This window comes from Danio rerio, chromosome 15 (assembly GCF_052040795.2).
Source record: "Danio rerio strain M-AB ecotype USA chromosome 15, GRCz13ab, whole genome shotgun sequence".
Classification (NCBI taxonomy): Eukaryota; Metazoa; Chordata; class Actinopteri; order Cypriniformes; family Danionidae; genus Danio; species Danio rerio.
Window position 1 is genome coordinate 1,476,339 of NC_141035.1, and position 23,662 is coordinate 1,500,000.

The 23,662-nt window shown below is 36.5% G+C and overlaps 2 protein-coding genes across 21 annotated transcripts in view; one reads left to right on the forward strand and one right to left on the reverse strand.

Moving 5' to 3' along the window:
• Positions 1–18,484, reverse strand: part of ift80 (intraflagellar transport 80 homolog (Chlamydomonas)) — a 42,525-nt gene extending 24,041 nt beyond the window's left edge. For 5 of the 19 annotated variants that reach the window (XR_015508578.1, XR_015508577.1, XR_015508580.1 and 2 more), the window contains exons 1-9: positions 18,254–18,483; positions 18,089–18,165; positions 15,438–15,659; positions 8,044–8,154; positions 6,889–6,957; positions 5,409–5,609; positions 4,577–4,686; positions 4,282–4,371; positions 4,033–4,170 (exon numbers count right to left, since the gene is read on the reverse strand). Coding sequence is in view for 8 of the 19 variants with exons in the window: in XM_087282867.1 (XP_087138993.1) it covers positions 4,033–4,170; positions 4,282–4,371; positions 4,577–4,684 (336 nt within the window). In the remaining 11 variants the exon portion in view is untranslated. 19 annotated transcript variants of the gene reach the window in all.
• A 392-nt stretch (positions 18,485–18,876) lies between these two features.
• Positions 18,877–23,662, forward strand: part of smc4 (structural maintenance of chromosomes 4) — a 38,867-nt gene continuing 34,081 nt past the window's right edge. The window contains exons 1-3 of one of the 2 annotated variants that reach the window (NM_173253.2): positions 18,877–19,075; positions 20,005–20,140; positions 23,556–23,662. The exon at positions 23,556–23,662 is cut by the window's right edge and continues 84 nt beyond it. In NM_173253.2, coding sequence (NP_775360.2) covers positions 20,017–20,140; positions 23,556–23,662 — 231 coding nt within the window. In that variant the 5' untranslated portion in view covers positions 18,877–19,075; positions 20,005–20,016. The remainder of the gene's footprint in view (positions 19,076–20,004; positions 20,141–23,555) is intronic. The other variant, XR_015508333.1, reaches the window with a different exon arrangement.

Sequence of the window (23,662 nt, forward strand, 5' to 3'; positions counted from 1 at the left end):
AACATGATGCTGCCGCCCCCATACTGCACAGTTGGGATGGTGTTCTAGGCTTGTGCGCTTTTCTCTTTGTCCTCCAAATGTAACACTGGTCATTATGACCAAACAGTTCAATCTTAGTTCCATCAGAGCACAGGACATGTCTCCAAACATGAGTCTTTCCCCAGTGTGATTGAGCTAATTGTAATCTGGCTTTGTTGTTGATTCTGACTTGTCGATTTTCCCATGTTGTCACACAAGGAAGCAGTGTGTTTGAGCTTTTCCTTCAATACTATTCTACAGTTGTGCCTCACATTCACTCAAATGTAGCCAATCAGAAACTTCCAAAACCTTGACATCATCATCTGAGCTTTTTCCAGAGGCAGATTAATCTTATTGTGTGTAAACTTGACTATCAAGAAGAGTTATAACAATTTCTCAAATAATCTCTCTCTCATTATTCTGCTATTAAGCAGAACAGACACACATGTGATCATCCTGACTTACCTAAAAGAGGAAAGGTTTAGTCACATTAACATCTGACTTTTTTAAATGGGTATGTTACAGTGTATGTAAACTTCTGCTTTCAACTGTATACTTATTTCCTGTGTTTTAGTTTACTATACTCTCAGAATCATTTCACATAAATCCGCAGATTTTGTACTAAATTCTGCACAGAAAAAGCAAAACATGTCCGCAGATTCTGTTTTTTGGAACATTTATTTATTGAGTTAGTTTTTTTAACAAATTAAAGCAGTACATTACCCCTCTTCGACCACAACCATGGCAGAAAAAGGAGTCTATATCCTGGCCCTGATTTTAACAAATGAACCCAGATTGAAAAGTGTGGCTAATTCAACCATTCAAGCACACTGACGATCCATCAGAGGAAACCATGACTGTACAGCAGGGCTTCATGAACTCTACTTCACCTGACGTACAGTATACACACACACACACACACACACAGAGGGATCAGAAAGTCCGAGTCAGCACAGAACAAAGACACAGATACCACATGAGCAAACAGACAAGCTCTGAAAGCTGCTTTATGTCACCAGAATGAAAAATAGCGCTAAGAAAATAGCCTACCATCCCTCTGCCCTCCCATCTGTGTGTGTGTGTGTGTGTGTGTTTTGGGGGAGGGTCACTGACATATGTTGTGCTGTAATGACTCCCTGTGGATGTATATGCTGAATCAGCCCCATTACATCAGACACGTTAAATATGTCTGTCCTGACACACTCGCACACTTACACACTCACGCACATACACACAGCAAGTGTTTACACATGCTGTCAGGCTGCAGGGAGGTGAGCTGTGTAAATCTTGCACAGCTGGCTTCACTTACATCTGCTATTATTAAGTTACACACAGGACAGATATGGTGCACAAATCAACACATGCTGTACACACACACACACCGTCTAACATGCTGTGTGTATTGTAAGAGATAATGTCAAATGACACAGAGTGTGTGCATGTGTAAACCTACATCAAGAGTGAGCAATATTCATTCATTCATTTTCCTTCGGCTTAGTCTCTTGTTATTCAGGGGTCGCCACAGCGGAATGAACCACCAACTATTCCAGCATATGTTTTACACAGCGGATACCCATCCGGCTGCAACCCAGTACTGGGAAACATCCACACACTCTCATTCACACTCATACACTACGGTCATTTTAGGTTATTCAATTCCCCTATAGCGCATGTGTTTGGACTGTGGGGGAAATCGAAGCACATAGAGGAAACCCACGCCAACACAGGGAGAACATGCAAACTCCACACAGAAACGCCAACTGACCCAGCCGGGACTCGAACCAGCGACCTTCTTGCTGTGAGGAGACAGCAATACCCACCGTGCCACCCTTGTAGTATTTTATATTAGTTAATTTTTATAGCTTTTACTGTAATTCAAACTTCTTCACATAAGGAGTCAACACACTGCACACACATCTGTAGTACATCTGTGACGTGTATCTGAAATGTGTATTTGTTTAAGCGCTCTGCTGCACACGTGCTTCTTACTGAGGGGGTTAATGCAGTCAACTGCTGACACAGCACGAAACCCCACACAGTATTAACCCTTCACTAGTTTACACACACACTTTTGAGAAGTGAGGGTGCCTCATTTTGGGGTATCTGTTTGTGCATGTGCAAAGCTATAAAGCAGATGAAGCTTACTGCAAATGCATTTATAGCTTCTCAAACAGAGCTTTAAGTTTGCTGTCAGTTTCCTAGTATTTGTCATTATTTAACAAACAGAAAAGTCTCTCTTTATTCTTATCGGTATAGTCAGTAAATCACTTGCTTTGGTTGTGTTTGTTTGTCCTGTTCAGTAAATCTGACCAACGATAATCCTCCGTTTACCAATCAGTCTTTGTTAGATCTGAATGTTCACGTTGTCATAAGAGAATGATGAACCACTATGAAATGTTCTGCTCAAGTCCTGATTGCCAGTCAGGCTCAACTTGACGATCTGATATGTCAGAATCTGACAGCAAAACTCACATCATCATTATTGTTTTTACTTGCTTTAGAAAGCTTGGAAACTGAAACTGACAATTATGGTGAGGGTAAACACACTCTGGACCTTTAGAAAGACACGCTTTGTAGAATGTGTGTAAAGTGTGTTTGATAGACGGGGGATTATTAGCTGCAATAATTTACTGTGTGTGAAAAGTGAAAACTAATGTTTTCTGAAAAATACTACAATAAACCAGTTTGAAACACCCATAAACAAAATAATACAGTTTTAAAAAAGTATCATACGTGCCTATGATTGCCAACTTTTGGCAAAATAAAATAAAGCTATGAAAATTCCATGAAATAAAGTACAATAAGATAACATTCTATGAAAATTCTATAAAATAAAAAAATAAAAAATAAACCAAAATACAAAAAAAATTCATAAAATTCCATAAAATAAAATACTATGAAAATTCCATGACATAAATTAAAATATACTGAAAATTCCATAAAGTAAATAAAAAAGCACTATGAAAATTCTATAAAATAAAACAAAATAAAAAATAAAACACTATAAAAATTCCATAAAATAAATAAAATAAAGCACTATGAAAAAATTCTATAAAATTAAATTAAATTAAAAAAACTGTAAAATTCCATAAAATAAAATACTATAAAATTCCTTAAAATAAAAATAAATTAAAATAAATATAAATAAATATTCTATAAAATAAAATAAATAAAATAGTATGAAAATTTCATAAAATAAATACAATAAATAAAATACCATACAAAATTCTCTAAAATAAAATACTATAAAATTCCATGAAAAAATAAAATAAAATTCTAAAAACAATCCGTAAAATTCCATAAATTAAAATACTATAAAAAATTCATAAAATAAATAAAATTAAATACTATGAAAGTTCCATAAAATACAATTAAATACAATGAAAATTCCATTAAAACAAATAAAATAAAATGAAAATTCCAAAAAATAAAATAATATGGAAATTCTATATAATAAAATACAATTCCATGAAATAAAACAATGAAAATACAAAAAAAAAATTCAATAAATTAAAATAAAATAAAATAAATACTATGAAAATTTCATAAAATAACAAAATAAAATACTATAAAAATGTACATAAAATTTTTATAAAATAAAATAAAGCAAAATAAAATAATTTTTTACCATAAAATTTTTTTTTTATGATAAAGAATTACCGTATTTTATCAATAACCCACAGAACATAGTTAATAGTTACACTGAAAAACAACAACAACATACAAATAAAAATCCATCAGCCTTTCAATTTTTTTTCCACAGGATTGCGATCCCTTATATTTATAACCACCTCAGGAAAAATAGGGGTGGCGAGTTGTTATTTTGTGGGTCGCAGGCAGAAAAGTTGGGGAACCACTGCAGTACAGGACAAATGAAATGACTCCAATATACAGAACATCCCAGCCAATGCAGGGCAGTTGGTAACCCTATACATGCAGTTACCTTAGCTACAATGCTAATGGTGAGAGCTGCCACTGCCGTATGGCTGTGAGAGTGTGATCATGTGCTCTTACCCCAGTCTTATCACACAGCCTGAGCGTGTGGAAGGAGCCCATAGCAAACAGCTCCCCGTCAGGAGCCCAGGCCACAGAGGTGATCGGGTAATCATGAGGAGCACTGGAGAAGAGGAGCCGCCCATAGCTGTCCCACACCTGGACCACAGAGACGTGTACAATACATGTTCGGTAACTCACCAAATAATAAATCTAGATATATATCAGTGCGCGAACAGAACTTTCAAACATCATTGCTTCATCAATCACCTTATATTTGCAGTCTTCTCCTCCTGACAGTATCAGATCATTGACCGCACTCCAGTCCACCTTCAGAATGACTCCATCATGAGCTTTCCACTGCACACATTATCAATGTTTTTTTAAATATTTAAAAAAGACTAATAAATTAAAAAGGGGGCTAATAATTCTGACTTCAACTGTATGTAAGGTTTATAGCTTCTTAACACGAATACTGTCACTGTTTTGGAGCACACTAGCATGTAACATCAGCCTTTGTCAGTTATCATGACAAATGTAAAGTTGTGAGCGTGTCTGAGGGCACCTGCAGGACTTTTGAGTTGGGCTGTAGTGGCTTCACAACCAGCTGTCGACCGGATGTATAGAGGACCCGGCCAGAGTCTGGTGCCCACGCCACAGAGTACACAGGCATCCCTGCACACAGACACAACAGACAGAGGTTAATCACTCAACTAGCTCAGAGGAGATGTGAACATTTCTTTGTGAATAAAGCAGTTTCCATCCAATGAGGAACAAAAACTGAAGCAAAGATTAGACAGAAAAATGTAGATCAGTGTGTTGGGGTTTGCTCCTGTGGGTTTTTTTTATTCTTTTTTAATAAATGAGTTACTCCTCAGAAGACAAAGATGAAATGCATTGAACACGATGTATGAGGTGGCTTTTGGAGGCGTGAGACACTCTTTGGGAGCGCAGACAGATGCTCAAGACAGTTCTGGAGGGAATGTTAATAGAATATTAATAATCCTGAAGCACTGTGATGACCGACTGACGGCTGAGGGGTTCAGAACATTTCAGATTTTTTACAATGTGCTGGAAACCAAAGAATCAATCAAAGTCCATTAATGCATCCCAATATGCACATATTTATCATCACATGATCTGTTCAAACTAAATCACAAGACTTTACTGGTGCAAACGCTGGTATTTATTTAGTAAATGTACATCACATTGTAGTTTTTGTCCACTTTTATATGTTGTTTTCTGTACATTTTTAAAATGTATGCGCATCTTGGCATTTCCATTCAACAGTTTTTCATGCAGTATTCCAAAAAAATGAAAACATAGCTAGTGCCATTTAAACCGGTGTTAGAAATACTCAGCTGTGCTATGCATGTGAACACAAATGCCATTTTCACCTTGGAATCGATCTTGCAGCAAGTGTTTTTAAGGTCTGCATGTAAACAAACTGAGAGCGAGAGGCAGAGGGGTGGGTGAGGTGCTGGTGACATCTGACCCGCTCCAGGTGTGTGTGGTTTGTCTCATGGTGTCATGCTGACAGGAGGCTGTGATGAGTTTCTCCTGCTGCACTGCTCAGAGTTTTTTGTCTTGTTTTTAGTCTAAATATCAAAAAATTCTTAAATCAAGAAGCATTTTCTAGACGAGCAAAACATGTTGTCAGAAATATGTCATAGTTTCACCTTAAAACAAGCTAAATAATCTGCCAATGGGGTTTGTAAAATAATATTGCTTTCGCTTTGATATAAATCTTCTTTGAATAACTTGTCTACAGTTTTTTAACAATTATTATTATTATATTATTATTATTATCGGACAACAACAAAAATAAATACAAAGCACAGCATTTTAAATGATATTTATTATTTAAATTAATAATATATTTAATTAAATATATATCATATGGCAACAAGCAAGACGGCCGCTGGTTCGAGTTCTCCCTGTGTTGGCGTGGGTTTCCTCTAGGTGCTCCGGTTTCCCCCACAGTCCAAACACATAACTGATTAACTAAATTGGCCGTAATGTATGAGTGTGAATGAGTGTGTGTTTCCCAGTACTGGGTTGCAGCTGAAAGAGCATACGCTGGGTAAAACATATGCTGGAAAAGTTGGTGGTTCGTTCCGCTGTGGCGACCCCTGATGAAGTTGACTAAGCCAAATAAATGAATCAATAAATCATAAACATGCGAGGAAAAGTTTTCTGAAGCATCAAAAAAAAAAAACTGAAAATGAACGAGTCTCTATGTACCTCTTCTGGATATATAAATTGCGCTTCCTTTTTTTACAATAATTTTAAAAGAAATGTTTCTAGCAATACATTTTTTAAATATAAGCCAATATCTAGAAAACTTTTAAACTGAATTTAGGTCAGTGGTTGTTTTAAATTAAATAATACATTTTCCATAAGCCAAATTATGGCATAGTAGGATGTTCATTCATTCATTCATTCATTCATACATTCATTCATTTTCCTTCAGCTTAGTCCCTTTATTTATCAGGTATCATCACAGTAGTATGAATCGCATTATCCAGCATATGTTTTACATAGCGGTTGCCCTTTCAGCTGCAACCCAGTACTGGGAAACATCCACACACTCTTTCACATACACACTACGGCCAATTTAGCTAATCGATTCCCCTGTAGCGCATGTGTTTGGACTGTGGGGGAAACCAGAGCACCCTGAGGAAACCCACACCATGCAAACTCCACAAAGAAATGCCAAAAGGCCCAGCCAAGGCTCGAACCAGCGACCTTCTTGCTGTAAGGCGACGGTGCTAACCACTGTGCCACCATGACACTCATATTAAATTTAATATTTAAATAAAATAAACACTCAAAAAGGTAAATAATATTAATAATAAAAATGACGTGTGTGTTTACCTTGTTGAGCTAGAGTAGACCTCAGCATCCCACTCTTAGACCAGATCTTCAGTTGTCCGTCTTCACCAGCTGACACAAAATCATTAAATATTCTTGTAAACAATCTCTTTGTATTTCTCCTGAGTGTTTAAAATCAGCTTTACCCAACAGTAATAATGCAAAGTACTTTGAAAAAGCAGAATACTCTGCAAAGATAACATAACAAAGTTTAATTCACGGTGAACTGTTTGGATGGTTAAACTGCAGCTCTCTGGTAACTGCAGTTGGACACCCCTGGTCTAAAATATCTTAATTGTTGTTTTCCTAAGATGAACAAATATCTAACCGGTTTAAAAGGACATGAGGGCAAGTACTTAATGACACAATGATCATTTTGGAGGTGAACATGCCAATTTGTACATAACAGCCACACATATATCGTTGTATATAGTAATATACCTGTACATACACTTGTCAATTTGTATATTTGCATTCATTATTTACCTCTGATTTAAAATATATTCATTATCTGTTTTTGTCCTGTCTCTGTCATTGCAAAACCATTCTGAATCGAAACCATTATGAATCTTTTGTCTCAAATCAGTTGAGCAAGTATCAAATTGTATAATTAATCATGAATATTTTTGTCTTTTTAAGAAATCTCAATTGGATTCAGGTCAGGACTTTGACTAGGCCACTGCATCTAAACAGTTGAAGTCATAATTATTTGCCCTCCTGTGAATTTGCTAAATATTTCCCAAATGCTGTTGAACCGAGCGAGGATTTTTTTCCACAGTATTTCCTGTAATGTTTTTTCTTCTGGAAAATTAGAGGGAAAAGTACAGGTGGGTTAATAATTCAGGCCGGCTAATGAATCTGACTTCAACTCAATATATACTTAGCATTTTTGCTTTCACTACAATGTGTCAGTAGCAGGACAGGTGAAGCTGGAGAGAGAGAAGGACAAGATCAGGAAATATTCGCAAGCAGTGATTGAACTCAAAACACCTGAAGTACAATGATGCTACATCTCAGCGCACTACCGACAAGGCATTTTGCTTTTTATACATAGAAATAGCCCGCTCTGTGTGTCTGTTTTATTGGATCATTGATTTATTCTCTTTAAATCTGTGATGTGAAGAGATGACTGAAGTCTTTTGAAGGTGTATGTGGAACCTGTGATAAGAGCGGTCCCGTCATAATTCCAGCGTCCAGCCAGCACAGCTCCTCTATGGGCCTCCACACTCTTCTCAATACGACCTGATTTACTCACAAGGTGCAGTTTACCTACAATACACAACACACAATCTTCATCAGTCTACACACATGACTTCAGTGCTAAAGTAATTCATTTAAGTAAATTAAACAAAACTGCACTCATTGTTACACTGTAAAGGCCCACTCACACCAATAACTAATACTAGTATATTTTTTATTTCCAGGTCATTACTTCATCCTGTTTGAAGCTTTCCTGACAGGAGTAAAATAACATTTTTTACGTATATCGAGTTACGTATGAGTTATGTATATTTAGAAACATAGAATAAAGCAGTTTCAATGCACCTACAAATGACAAACAAGTACATTTTTGCACCAATCTTTCTTAATCTCTTTATTTATTGAAGATACACTAAAACACAAAGGGCCCTATCATACACCCGGCGCAGTGTGGCGCAAGGCCTGGCGCAGTAGTCTTTTGGTAGTTTCAGCTTGGTGCAAGAGTGGTTTTGAGGCGTTGCGCTGCGCTGCGCTGTTTAAATAGTAAATGCATTAGCGCTCATATGTGCGCTCATAGGCGTTCTGGTCTAAAAAGGAAGGCGTTCTGAGGTGGACCGCTGGTGCGTCGCTATTTGGAGAAACTATAATAGATTTTTCATTAGACCAAAACTAACCCGGTCTAAACTCCAGCGCAGAGTTGCGCCTCGCTTACACACTGCTTAATACACACAAGAGAGCAATAGACAAATATCTTTACATATGAAAAAATATAGATATTAAGGAAATATATAGGATATAATAAGAATAGATATAGGATATAAATATAAATGATTAAAATATTACAAAACATATTATTTTCTAGCCTACATAAATATGAAAAATCACTGCTTTCATGTCTTCTTCATCTCGGGAGGCTTTTTCAGTTCATTCATAACAATTTGCTTTAGTATAATGTTATTATTATTAGCAGTATTATTTATTATATCTATATTTATATTTGTTTTATTAAAAACAAGCTTAGATTTGCCCACCTGTCAGGTTTTAGACCATATGGGGCACAGCATGTGTATTAGGATATAACTCAGGTGTTTAAGCACACTTCATTATTATTGTTCATTTATTTGTTTGCTGGAAATTAGAACTAAATTTAGAAATAGTTTTGAAATGAATATTTGCGCTTAACAAACAAAAGTATTTATTTATAGACTAATTGATGTCTGTGCGTAAAGGTTTCCCTATCCAAGAGCGAAAGTGAAAGTAAATCCATTATCTCTCATTCTCACGCAGTAGATGCTCTGTTTAACAGTTTTCTGATAAATAACTGTGAACTGTTTGCTTGTGAAATGCTCATTTTTTCCACTTAGACTTACTTTGCGTCCTGTAAATAGTGAATGCGCTCTTGGCGTGACGCAGCTGGCTCTTAAAGGGAATGGGAGATGAGACTCTGATTGGTTTATTCTCAAAACACACCTATAACTCATTAAGAAAATAAACTCAACCCTTTTAGATCATCCGCCACGGCGCAAGGCAGATTTCCTGTCCTTAAATTAGCAAAAACGCGTTCTGACACGCCCTGAAAGCGTTTGCGCCCTGCGTTTTGCGCTCTGCACATGGACCGTCAAAATAGAGCCCAAAATAGCAGAACATTTAAAGGGATAGTTCACCCAAAAATGATGACTGGTCAGTGTAAAGTAATTTACAATATAATTCGCTTTAATCCACAGCTTTCACTTCTCAAGACCTCAGTGTGTCATCAGGAGCCACGGCTATTGATCTGGACTCATTTGTATGAGTTTATTTTTAATCTAATAAACCTGTCACCATTCACTGCCATTATATCAATCAGCAAAAACTATGGATTGAGCTCTAAATCTTTAATCTTCTACTGAAGAAGAAAAGTCTCCTACATCCTGGATGACCTGTGGGTAAGTAAACTAACAGGAAATGTTAATTTTTGGGTGAACTATCCCTTTAAACATAAGCCTTATTTAAAATAACATTAGACTGCGAAGAAAATGTTACACTGAATCATAGTTGTGTATTTGTGAAGTTTATTCATAAAACAAATTGTAGAGGATCACGTGCTTATGATTGCTTGCAGCCGGTCCCGCATTATTCAATTTATGATTGACCAATCAGACGATTCCTCAGCCACTATAAATACCATAAGTTTCATATGACAGCCATCTTCATTTTGAAGAATCCCCCCTTCCACCCCTACTTCTCCTCCTTTTCTAGATGGGTGGCACGGCGGCCCAGTGGTTAGCACTGTTGCCTCACAGCAAGAACGTCACTGGTTCTAGTCTTTACCAAGCCAGCCAACGTTTCTGTGTGGAGTTTACACGTTCTCCCCATACTCACATGGGTTTCCCCCGGGTTCCTCCCACCGTTCAAAAACATGCAACTTAAGTTAACTGACTAATCCAAATCAGCATCATAGACATGCTCCTAGTCAGTAGTTATCTCTTAAGAGTGATCACTATCTGTTCAATAGCTAAGTTCTCCAGATCTACCTGAGCTCAAACTCCCCTCTTGCCTTACAAATGGGAGGGAGCCTCGGGCTCGAGGATCTTATGAGCTCAGGGCTCTCTCCTGGGGCAGCATGCCAAACACGCTTTATAATCAATCATCAGCTAAGTGTGAACTCTTGAATATGGATATTTTCTAACATTCCTCAAAATATCTTCTTGTGTTTAACAAGAAAGAAACTGAGGAAGAGTAAAAAGTGAGTACATTTTCCTTATTGGGTGAACTGTCCCTTTAACTGGAAAATAAATGCAAGATGATTCTATTAACATAGACACTTGTTTTTTTTTTAATATAGATGTTATTAATATAGTTCCAACCATCAATTTATAAACTTCACAGTCATTTTTATATTGGAAAGTAAAGCATTTTTGTATACTGAGCATTTCAAATGAAAGCAGAATGACTAGATGCTTTATAATAGAAATTTGGAGGATCTTTCACTTATGAAAATACAGTCCTAACAACGTGTTTCTTTACCGTTTCTAAATATGACCAACAAATGTTTGCTTGGCATTTAGCTTCACCGTACAGAGCGGTTCACTTTTACGCATGACTTTTTTTATTTCTGTATTTACATTATTCAATTTTGTAGTCATCTTTGTTTGTATAGCTCTTTCACTAGACATCCTGTTTTAAAATAGCGTCACCAAAAAAAAGTGTGCTTTCATTGGCACAAAGAATCATGTTTCTGCAGGTTTCACCAAGACATTTTAAGACCTTTCTTTGAATGAAATTTCAGACTTACACGGCTAAAAGGCTACTCATTTGTTTCTAATGACCTAATTAAGATTTTTACTTACCCCGTTTAAAAATTCAGATTAGTTATTTCTTAACCACATATTTTACATATTGCATCAAACAAGCAAACAAAACCTAGTTGTACACACACTCACTAAAATAAATAAACACATAAATAAATAAAAACTATAATAAACTAAATGCACGCACATGCAACAGTCTATCCAGTGTCCTCAACCTATAAGGTCTATAAATGCATGGAGAACATTCAGTCACACTTTACATAAGATTTCATTTGCTGATGTCTTTACTAACAGGAACTAAGAGTGAATAATTATTCTAGAGCATTTATTAATCACAGTTCAACATTTACTAAAGCCTTATTAAAATCAAAATTCATTCTGGGGAATCAAAAGATTGATCTTAAATCTTGAAAAAGGGGTAAAATAGGTGCCCTTTAGGGCCTAAAATTCTGTTTTTGATATTTAAGACACTTGAGAAGTTTGGGCGATGGAGAAATGGTCGTGTCCAGCTGAGCCTGGTTTCTCTTTAGGGTCCCACTTTATATTAAGTGGCCTTAACTAATATGTACTTACATAGGAATTAATAGTTTACTATAATGTACTTATTGTGTAAATACATGCATTTACTGTGTACTTATGCTTGATTAAATACCAGTATGTAATTACATCTGTAATTAACTTTTGTAATTACATTTGTAAATACAATGTTGACCATCCCTTACACCTTAACCCACCCTTAAACCTACCCACACCACCAAACCTGTCCATAACAAAACCTCTATCCCAACTCAAGAGCACCACAAGTGTTCTCAAATACATTATGAACACAGTAAGTACATTGTATTTATTTTCTGATGGTAGTACATAGTAGTTAAGGCCACTTAATATAAAGTGGGACCCTCTTTAGTTTTTTTTCCCTTCACTTTGGTCAACTGGTAAAGTTTGTTCCTCTGTTCCACTGTCGCCACTGGTTTGCTTGGTTTGGGACTTGTGGAGCTGCACATTGATGGATTTCCTCTTCAGTGTTTGGACTTTCAGCTGTGAAAATTGAACCGCACTGAACTGAACTTCAGCTCTGAACACTGGACTGACACAGTTTCAGTCTACAAGAACTTCTATGTTAAGTTGATTTGACACAATCTACATTGTAAAAGCGCTAGAGAAATAAATTGGACTAAATTGAAATCAAGACCCTGTGAACACCCTGAATAAGAAAGTTAAAAAGTCAAAGCGTCTGCTGCTCAGATCAGAGCTGTGCTGGAGACAGACGGCAATCAGGCATGGAGACACTTATTGAGGACACTAGCCAAGCGTATACTTTGTGGCGGTGCATATTAAAAGAATCCTGAGGGCTCTGTGTAATTTGTGGTCGGCTAAAACTGCAAATCAGCATGTTGCTGCCCTGCGCCGTGCTATATTTAGTGCAGTCAACCCTAGAAAAGATGGTTACAAGTACACAAGCAGAACGTATTGTGCAAATGAGATGTATTGCCATGTGACCGGGTCCTCACAAATACAGTTTTCTGTACAGTAGCTGTCAACACCTCCGGCTTTCTCCAAGATTTGTCAGCAGAACTGCAGGCAGAGCTCGAAACTAAAGCTTTAGAGAGATAGTTCACCCAAAAATGAATAATATTTCAGACCTTTTCTTTCTTCTGTTCACAATTCACAGTCAGAATTATTCGCTGTCCTATATTATTAAATCTTTGTTTTCTTCATCAAATATTTCCCAAATGATGTTGAGCAGATTCAGGAATTGTTCACAGTATTTCCTCTAATATTTGTTCTTCTGAAGAAAGTCTTATTTGTTTTATTCGGCTAGAATAAAGGCAGTTTTTCATTTTTAAAATAATTTTAAGGTCAATATTATCAGCCACCTTCAGCAATATTAGTGTTGGATTGTCTCCAGAACAAACCACTGTTATACAATGACTTGCCTAATTACCCTAACTTTACCCTAATTAACTTAGTTATGCCATTTTATGTTAATTATATATAGCATAATGATTCTGAGCTGATATATAAACTAGATTATTTTTAGATTCAGGAATCAAGCTTAAAAAAACTCAAACAAGAATTGAAACAGGCAAAACGCACTAGTGTGTATTTGGCAATTAACATTAACTTTAAACATAAATATTTCATTCATTCATTTTCTTTTCAGCTTAGTCTCTATATTAATCAGGGGTCGCCACAGCTGAATGAACCGCCAACTTATCCAGCATATGTTTTACGCAGCGGATGCCCTTCACTCCCCATCACTGGGAAACATCCATACACACCCATTCACACTCATACACTACAGACAATTTAGAATACCCAATTCACCTGTACCACATGTTTTTGGACTGTGGGGGAAACCGGAGCACCCGGAGGAAACCCATGCGGACGCTGGGAAACATGCAAACTCCACACAGAAACGCCAACTGAGCCGAGGCTCGAACCAGCGACCTTCTTGCTGTGAGGCGACAGCACTACCTACTGCACCACTGCATCGCTCGACATAAATAATATATGAACAATTTATATAAACATATTCATTCATTCATCAGGGGTCACCACAGAGAAATGAATCACCAACTATTTCAGCATGTTTCACATATCCAGCTACAACCCAGTACTGGGAAACACCCATAAACACTCATTCACACACTCATACACTAGGGCCAATTTAGCCTACCCAATTCACCTGTACCGCATATGTTTAGACTGTGGGGGAAACCGGTGCACCCTGAGGAAACCCACACCAACACGGGGAAAACATGCAAACTCCACACAGAAATGCCAACTGATCCAGCTGGGACTGGAACCAGCGAACTTCTTACTGTGAAGTGACAGTGCTAACCACTGAGCCACCCTATATATATATATATATATATATATATATATATATATATATATATATTTGCATCTGAAATTGTCTTCAAAAATAAGCATTTGTCTCACCCTCCCTGTTTGTAGGTTCAGTGATTTCACTTTTATGGCAAAGAACAGGTTATTGTTATTGCCTTTAGAGTCAAATACCTGAACATAAACATAGGAGACTTAAAAAATACTCATTTTAGAAGACAATTTTAGATGTCAAGTGTCTTCAGAACACTTGAAATAGACAACCTGAGTCACATAGGATCATTCTTTGATTCTTTTTTTAATCGTTGGCTGCTAGTTGTTATTCACTGGCCCAGTGGAAGCAAGATTTAGCTTTAAATTCTCCATTTGTTGGCCAAAGACAAATGTATATGGCAAAGCAGGGTGAGTAAATGATGCCTTAAAGCACAGGTGTCAAACTCAGTTGCAAAAGGGCCGCAGCTCTGCACAGTTTAGTTCCAACCCTAATTAAACACACCTGATCAAACTAATTGAGTCCTTCAGGCTTGTTTGAAACCTACAGGTAAGTGTGTTGGAGCAGGGTTGGAACTAAACTGTGCAGGGCTTCGGCAATCCAGGAATTGAGTTTGACACCCCTGCCTTAAAGGGACAGTTCACTGAACTTAAAGAATGAATGGAAAAACAGACATTGCCATTAATAGGAGAAACTAAATATTTTGGAATCGGTGGCTGTTTTTTCCAGCATTCATTGATTCATTTTCCTTCAGCTTAGTCCCTTATTTATCAGGTATTGCCACAGTGGAACTTTTCTGGCATATATTTTTATGGAGCGGAAGCCCTTCCAGCCACAACCCAGTACTGGGAAACACCTATACACTCTCATAATCACACTCTACGGCCAATTTAGTTAATCAATTCCCCTATAGAGCATGTGTTTGGACTTTGGGGGAAACAGGAGCACCTGGAGAAAACCCATGTGAACACGGGGAGAACATTCAAACTCCACACAGAAATGCCAACTGGTCCAGCTGGGACTCAAACCAGAGACCTTCTTAACAGTGCTAACCACTGAGCCACCCTGTCCAGCGTTCTTCAGTACATTTTCCTTAGTGAACTCAATCAGATTTTAAAGGAGGATGAGTAAATGGTGACAGGGTTTTCATTTCTCGGTGAACTGTCCCTTTGAGAGGTTTGTTGCAATCAACAGAGAAGTGATCTAGGTGGAAAGGTTACCATCAGAGCTGGTGAGGGCAAAGATCTCCGCCGCGGCTTGTTTCTTTCCGCTCACAGTCTTGGGGAACCAGTGCAGATCAATTGGATAAATCTCATCCTGGAGTTTGACCACGACACTGGTGTCATTGCTGAGCAGGTTCCACTTGAGTATTTGGTGGTCATCGCTGCAGGAGTAAAGCTCATCTGCGCTGGTCCATCCCACACAACTGACCAGCTCTCTGTGTGCGCAGCTGTCAAGGTGGACACACAGATCCAACGATTCAAAATACCCATACAATGAACCCTTTTCACATTTCTTAGTTTCTTAGCAGCAGAAGTGGTCGTAGTTGGTTAACTCAGATGACAGTGAATGGGAGAGCACAACAAATCATTATTTTACAATCCTATTTACTTAAATAACGAAAGAAAAACTCCAGGATGGTGTTATCAAGACTTTCAGAAAGAGGAAAACAATAGCGTGAGACTGACAACGGCAGCCAGAGGAGAGAATAATGTTAGATTCACTGTCCTGCCACTATTGACGCTGCATTACACACACCTCACACAAGCGGCAATCTGTTTCTGTAATCTGATGCAAAGATAATATAATACATACATAAATACAGAAAAATGTTCATATAAATCAAAATATTAAAAACATTTAAGTATTTAAGACCATTAAACATGTCATAACAGTCTTGTGAAAAGGGTCTGTAGGGATTTTATAAATAATGTAATATATGCAAGCACAGAGTCTAAAGGTGATGATTTGAAAATGAACATTTGAAGCAGTGTTGCCGGGCAGCTTTTGATAATGATGTCATCACTGGGCAACAAATAAGGGCAACTAGATCAATATATAATTTTGTTGCACATTCCAATCTGCTTGTTAAAGGGGACTTACAGTATTATGCCCCTTTTTGCAAGTTGTAAAATAAGTCTGTGATGTCCACAGGGTGTGTGTGTGTGACGTTTCAGCTCAAAAACCACATGGATAATTTGAAACCACCAGTGATGGGAATAACAGTGCTATAAATAAACGGTGTACTTAGGGCAATACTTTAATCAGTAATGAGTAAACAAATGAATTACTGTTTCCACGTTAGGCCGTTAAAGTTACTGACATGTGCGTTACTATAGACTTTTTTCTTCGTTGATGCATGAAGGGCACCACAGCGACCAGTGTCTTCCAGTAGGGTACTTAGAACTTCCATTTATAGCGTTTCTCATTTTTGCGGACAATTTTGGTAAAAATCTGAGGATTTCTGTGGAATTATTTTAGGAGTATCATGACTAAAAAGGTAATATATGAAATAAAAATACTATCTTTTTAACTTTTATTCAATGTTTAAAATGTAAATCCAATTAGATTCACTTTATTTGGTATATAAAGCAAGTTTGTCATATATCTAGTAGAAGACAGAAAATATTACTGTACAAACCGCATTGTACATAAATCAGATTAACATTTTCATATTAGTCAATAATATTACTGAAATTAGTTTAAAAAACTGAATAAATATAGATTAGCACACATTTACTCAAGTAAATAAACAGAATAATGATGGGCTAAAAATCTGCGGTTATCAGCGGAATTCTCTTTTCCGGGTGGGCCTATCGATAACCCGCGAACAAAATGGTGACGGTTAGACACGCCCATGGGCGTCGCTGGACCTAATTTGGGGCTTGTGCCCCAGTAAAAACCGTTAGTGCCCCAGTAAATGCTTTGAGAAATGATTTATTTCATATGCAAAGTGTATTTATTTAGAGTGGTAATCCCGGAATAAAGACGTTAATCACAATCTGCAACCGAACTACCGCTGGTAAAAGCAATGTAGTTTAATTAAAAAGCAAACTGACGCATCTCTGCATGAAAACTATACCCGAGTGTGAGTGCCTCACACCGCTCCTGCTGGACCCTGTCTCTGAAGCATTGCTCTGCTCTTCGGTCATAACTGACTCACTCTTCACTTGTTCTAAATCTGTTTGAGTTTCTCTCGTCTGTTGAACACAAAGAAAGATATCTTGAGGAAAGCTGAAAACCTGTAACCATTGACTTCCACAGTATTTCTCTTTCCTACTGTGAAAGTCAATCAGTACATCAAGGTAGTTTCTTTTATATTTGCACATTCTGACTTAATAATATGATTTCAGTAGTAGTACTATTTGCAAACTGAAAATAGAGAAGTCATAGTATCAGCCAATGACTATTAAAGTAGAACATTGTTCACAGTCAATTAAATAGCGCTAATGTTCTTTTCAAGTCATTCTTGCATGCGATTTCAGGCTGAATATTTAAAGTACCGTGGTAAATATTATGGAAAGCTTTTCACAAGTTGTCACTGAAGGAATGTGCAAATATAAAACCCACTTTACATCAATAATAATGGTTACAGGTTTCTAACATACTTCAAAATATATTCATTTGTGTTCAACAGAGCAAAGTAAGTAATGAAGGTTTGGATCCACCTAAGGGGCAGTAAGTTTTCATTTTAGGCTGAACTATCTCTTTAAAAGCACTCAATTCACCATTATAATCACTGCACGAAAGTGGAAATCAGCTAATATTCCTGGACACTCTGGCATGATACATATGTTATCAACAATTTCATACTAAATGTATGTGTGTGTTGAAAAGTGGTATGAATATAACGCAGTAATTTAAAGGATATGTTTGGGCTCCTTCAGCAACGATGTTTTCAATCGCATCCTTCAGCGTCTCCTCTGGTGTTTTACTCTGGTAATGTCCCTGTTTATAAAAAGAAAAGATGAAAAAACAGAAAATTGACTAGTAGCAAGAACAGCGTATCGTTAGCATTAGCATGTACCGTGTTTACCTGACTGCTGAAGGCGTCGTTGCCACGGAAACGCGTTGTTACTACAGCGCTAACGAGCTCCAGACAAACTCATATTTGAAGCATTGGATAATGTAGATGCTGACCATAGTGATGAGGGGCACTTTCTGAGTACACTCTAGCCGCTTTATTACATCCCAAATCTCCTTTTAGTCGTTACAGATTTCTTAGTAGCAGCATACTAGAAAGATTACTGACGGTAAAACAACTCTGGCCCCACGTCTCGCGAGAACGAGTTCTATCTGGTCTGATATCCTACTTCTCGCGAGATTGAGAGCGATCTGCGCAATGAATGAAAACATAATAAACATTTAACTTTTATTTTTTATATTTATTTATTTTCACAGCGTATTACTTATCATATTTTCAGTGCTTAATTAAATAAAAAACAGCAGTTTGTGGTGAAAACGCTTTGTTTGTGTCATGTGGTGTTTTTCCCTTTCTAATACTTAAATAAAACATTGTTTGTATATTTATATTTATATCTTATTTCCTGATGCACACATTCGGAGTGCTTGCTTTCACCGAATTAGCTCAAATAAACCACAAACAGAACTCTCCGGTCACGTGACCTTAAGAGGGCGGACGCCTTCCCATGAAGCACCGCGCGGGCTACAACGGACTCGGGTTCGTGCTCTGAGTTTACGCGCCATTTATGAGTGAGATTTCAGTACAGGGAAGTAAACGAGCGCAGATCTACCCTCGTTTTACACCACAAACACTCAATATACGCACTTTTATTCAAAAGGAGAGCAAAAAGCGGAGTAAAATCGACGAGAAAGAGGGAAATCAGCGGAATCGAAGGTAAATGTTGACACTCGTGTGCATCGTCAAATGTAATGTCAGTTTGCTGTGTTTACTTCATATGACGTTACCGATCTCACAAACGCGATTTCTGCACATATAAAACATCGAAATACGATTAAACATCACATCAAATATTCATAAAAGATGATGTTTTCTCTTATTTGGTAGTTTGAACTAGTTTTAACCGGTTTCGTTGACTTTTCTTTCCACTATATTTAAATCAAACGTGAATTAATTATGATCCTGGAGGAAAACGGTTTATTAATTACGCTTTCCGCAGTTTCTACAAGTCCTCCTATGTCTATTTTTAATTTGTGAATCATTTCAGACAGCTGTTGGTTGCAAACATGATTGACACGTCGCTTTGAAAACAATAGTTTGTATGATCACATCATAACTACATTTTACATTTATATTTTTAAAACTCAGGTGACACATAAATCCATTTAGACATTGGTTTCTGTTTTATTTGCCCCTCACATGATTTAACTGTTTAATTGTAGTTTATTGGATAGCATGCAGCAGTTTACCATGGTTTTGTTTGCATTACTCTCGCCACAATGAGTGGTTACTGAACTCGTAATGGCGAGAGAAATATAAATAAAACCAAGCTGTCAGTAAAAAGTGTCCGAGTGAAGTTTTTCCCTCGTGACGTGTTCGGTGTTGTCATCATGTGTGGTTAACTCACAAACACGACGTTATAGTGAAGCTGTGCGGTTGTCAGCTCTGTTTTCCTTTGTGTGCGCGCTGAACTGCGACGTCACTTTAGTTCAGTCGCTTTTATCACGTTTATTTTTGCATATATCGTATCTTCATCTCTGTTTGTGGACATGTTTTACCCGAGAAGTGTGAACAAAGAAAAAGCCAGACTCCGCTGTATTCGTGCAGACGGATGTGGGGTTGACAAAGGCGAATGTGCTTTTCAGGTGCCGTGAATAATGCCTGTAAAAACAAGCAAGACGGCCGGTCGGAGAGCGGCGGAGGACTCGGATGAGGAGGTGAGCAAACCGCGCAAAGCACCGAGCACTGCCGTCCAGAGCAGCCCGCCGCCCGCCCTTAACGGTAAGAGAACCGGAGACACCCAGAAAGATTAATTGTAACACTTTGCAGTAGAGTAAAAGTGGTACATAGCATAAAAAAATTATGTTGTCGTTTTACTTACTATTAAGTGTTTCCAAACATGTTTGAGTGTCTTCTGTTGACACAAAGAGATTTACTGGAAAAAAACTGGCTGCTTTTTGTCTAAAGGACATTTTGCTTTGTTTTCAACAGAAGAAGGAAACTCATAAATGTTTAGAACCACTGGAGCGAATGTTGATTATAGTGATATTTCACACACACAAAATAAATTACTAACTTTTAAGCGCTTTCAAACGTGTTTAGGTGTCTTCTGTTGAACACAAAGGGGGATATGCTGGAAAAATTGAGGAAACGTTGGTTTAATAGTCAACAGACGAAAACTCCTAAACATTTAGAACTACTTGAGTAAATGGTAAGAATTGTCATGGAGAAAGTTTAACTGTAACACTTTACAGTAGGATTACATTGGTTAAAGTGATACTTCACACTAAAAATTTAATTATGTATTCATTTACTCACTTTTAAGCACTTTCGAACTTGAGTGTCTTCTGTTGAACACAAAGGGGGATATGCTGGGAAAGAATTGAGGGAAAGCTTGTTATTGTATTATTGGAACCACTGGAGTAAATAGTAAGAATTCTCATGAAGAAGGTATAACTGTAGCACTTTACTGTAGGGTAACATTATAGTGATAGTTTGCCTAAAAATAATTCTATGGTTATTATTTACTCACTTTCAGGGGTTTCCAAACACATTTGAGTATCTTTTGTTGAACACAACGGAAGCTTTTTGATAAAAGGAAGAATTAAACTAGTTTAGGACCATTGAAATAAATGAAGAAAGTTTATCTGTTACACTTTACAATAGGGTTGCATTGGTTAAAGCATTAACATTAAAAACAAAAAAAAATGCTGCCGTCATTTAAATTTTAAGTGCGTTCAAACATGTTTGAGTGTCTTCTGTTGAACACAAGGGAGAAATCTACTGGCGGGAGAGGATTTCCCTATTTATATTTGCAAGAATACTTTACTGGAGTTATATCATTAAGTAGAACATTCAAATGTACAAATATAAACCCAATTTTGCTAAAACAAAACTATGGCTGCTTCAACAGAAGAAACTCTTATACCCACTCCTATGTGAGTAAATGGTGAGAATTGTCATTGAGAAAGTTCAACTGTAGCACTTTACAGTAAGGTTACATTGGTTAAAGTGGGTCTGTGGTCATTTACTCACTTTTAAGTGCTTCCAAACATGAACTATTTCTTTAATGTAATGTGTTTACTAACAATACCAAACAGATCATTTATTACAGTGTTTATTCATCTTTGGTAATGAAAATAAAATAATTTAATGTTAGTTCATGTTAACTCGCAGTTCATTAACTAATGTGAAAAAGACGATTCACCCGAAAAATGCAAATGGTCATTTACTTAATTTTCTATACGTTTTTCTTCCTTACAAATGTAAAAAAAAAAAAAGATATTTGAAAGCAAATAGTAAATCTTTAACTAGTGACTTCCATGGTATGTGTTTTGAAATGTTACAGAAGTCAATGGTTACAGGTTTTTCAGCTTTTTTTTGTGTTCGACAGAATAAAAAAATTACAACGGCCTGAAACAATTAGAGTAAATAGTGAGTTAATGTTCATTTTTTAATGAACTCTTTAACAAGCACAAGTTTAGATTTTAAAAATGCAGGAGTAAATGTTGAAATATGAGTAATAATTTGGTGCAAGTATTTTCCAACATTATTGTCATGTTAGTTTCTCCTGGAACAGTTCTAGCTTTTTTTTTTATCACTGACTGAATTGAAAGATCTTACATGACCTTGTATTAGTATTGTTGGTATATGTATAATGCTTGTTTATTTAAAAAAACAACATATTTTATGATTTACTGATGATTTTAACTTGTGTACTGAACATTAATTGCTTATGTGGCCATAAACATAGCAAATGCTGCACTTGGCATTAAAAGATAAATAAATGTAATGTTAGTAGGTGCATTACCTACTGCAGTCATGTTGTAAGGGGTAACCACTTTCTGAGCTTCACTGTCTGATGAACACAAACCACACATCTCTGCTCTAGTGGGTTACTAGAGACATATGCTGGATTAACTGCGCTTCACTTTCAACATTAATGTTTTGTGAAATGAACTTCTGTTTGTTTGTGATTCTAGCTTTTTGGCAGATCTTTTGGTCAGTTAAGTCAGTTAGCCTAATTTAACCTAAAACTCTCTTCACTAACAGAACTGGCTTATCTGGATTCACATCTGGCTAGTCCATTAATGAAACTGATGATTCATTTTTTCAAACTGTTATATGGATTATTTTCATTGTAGTCTAAACTTTTCTTATAAGGAAAAAATGAGTTTTGATATCTAAGCTAATTTATAATTAGGTTATTTTTTTAAATAGCAAAAATACCGACTTTTCTACATTTTCAAGTGAAAATTCATCTTTGGCTTCACCGCATTATTACATTTCAACATCATCACATATGTCATGTAAAAAAAAAAGCAACACAATACATTCAATATCACATAAACATACACAACACAATTAACCTTACTCGTACTCAAAACCATGGCAGTTATTAAAATTAGCAGAAGATGCTACGCACAAATGTCATTCATTATACCAATGTTTGTCTTGAATAATTTTGCCATGCATGTTTAGATGAAGAATCGTGTAATAATGTTTAAAGTCTCCAAAGATTGCAGGTTGGCTTCAAAATACTCCACAACTAATTGGTATTTTCAGAGTTAATACTTTGCCCCTCTGCTTCAAACCATTAGGGTTTACTAATTTAAATGAATAAATCGTTTAATAATTGTATATGTATATATATATATATATATATATATATATATATATATATATATATATATATATATATATATAACACGAAGTAGAATGATCATGTTTAATTTTTTATATTTGTAATTAAAATAGGATGAAAACTTTTATTTAACTTTAAAAACTACATTTTGATTTGTCAAAATAGGATCTATATTTTCGTCTTAACTTTGACATAAGCAATGTAAATAAAAGCTAATTTAATGTTGTTTTTAATAACAGTGTTAATACAATAATGCAATTGAATTCTGAAATGTTACTAAAATGTTAAACGTGTGCAATTAAAGCATGCCGTAAAAACAGATGATCAGCAAGTCTAATATTGCATGTGATGTAAAATATTAATCCAGCAGTGCCTGCTTTGTCAACTGGCCCGAAACAACCGTAATGCTCACAATTTAATGGCGTTTTCTGCATTTTTTTTAAAAACAGTTAATTTATCATTATTTTTGCGTGTCTGGTTCTCCTCTGTAGCACAGTCATGTCCTGAAATCAGATGGAGTGTGTTTGGTTTGAATGATTGTTTGTGCTGTAGATGGGGCTGCGGGAGAGTCTGCTGAGGTGGTTGATAGCCGCAGTCTGGAGGAGATTCTGGGTAGCATCCCTCCTGCACCGCCCCCAGCCATGAGCTCAGAGCCCGGT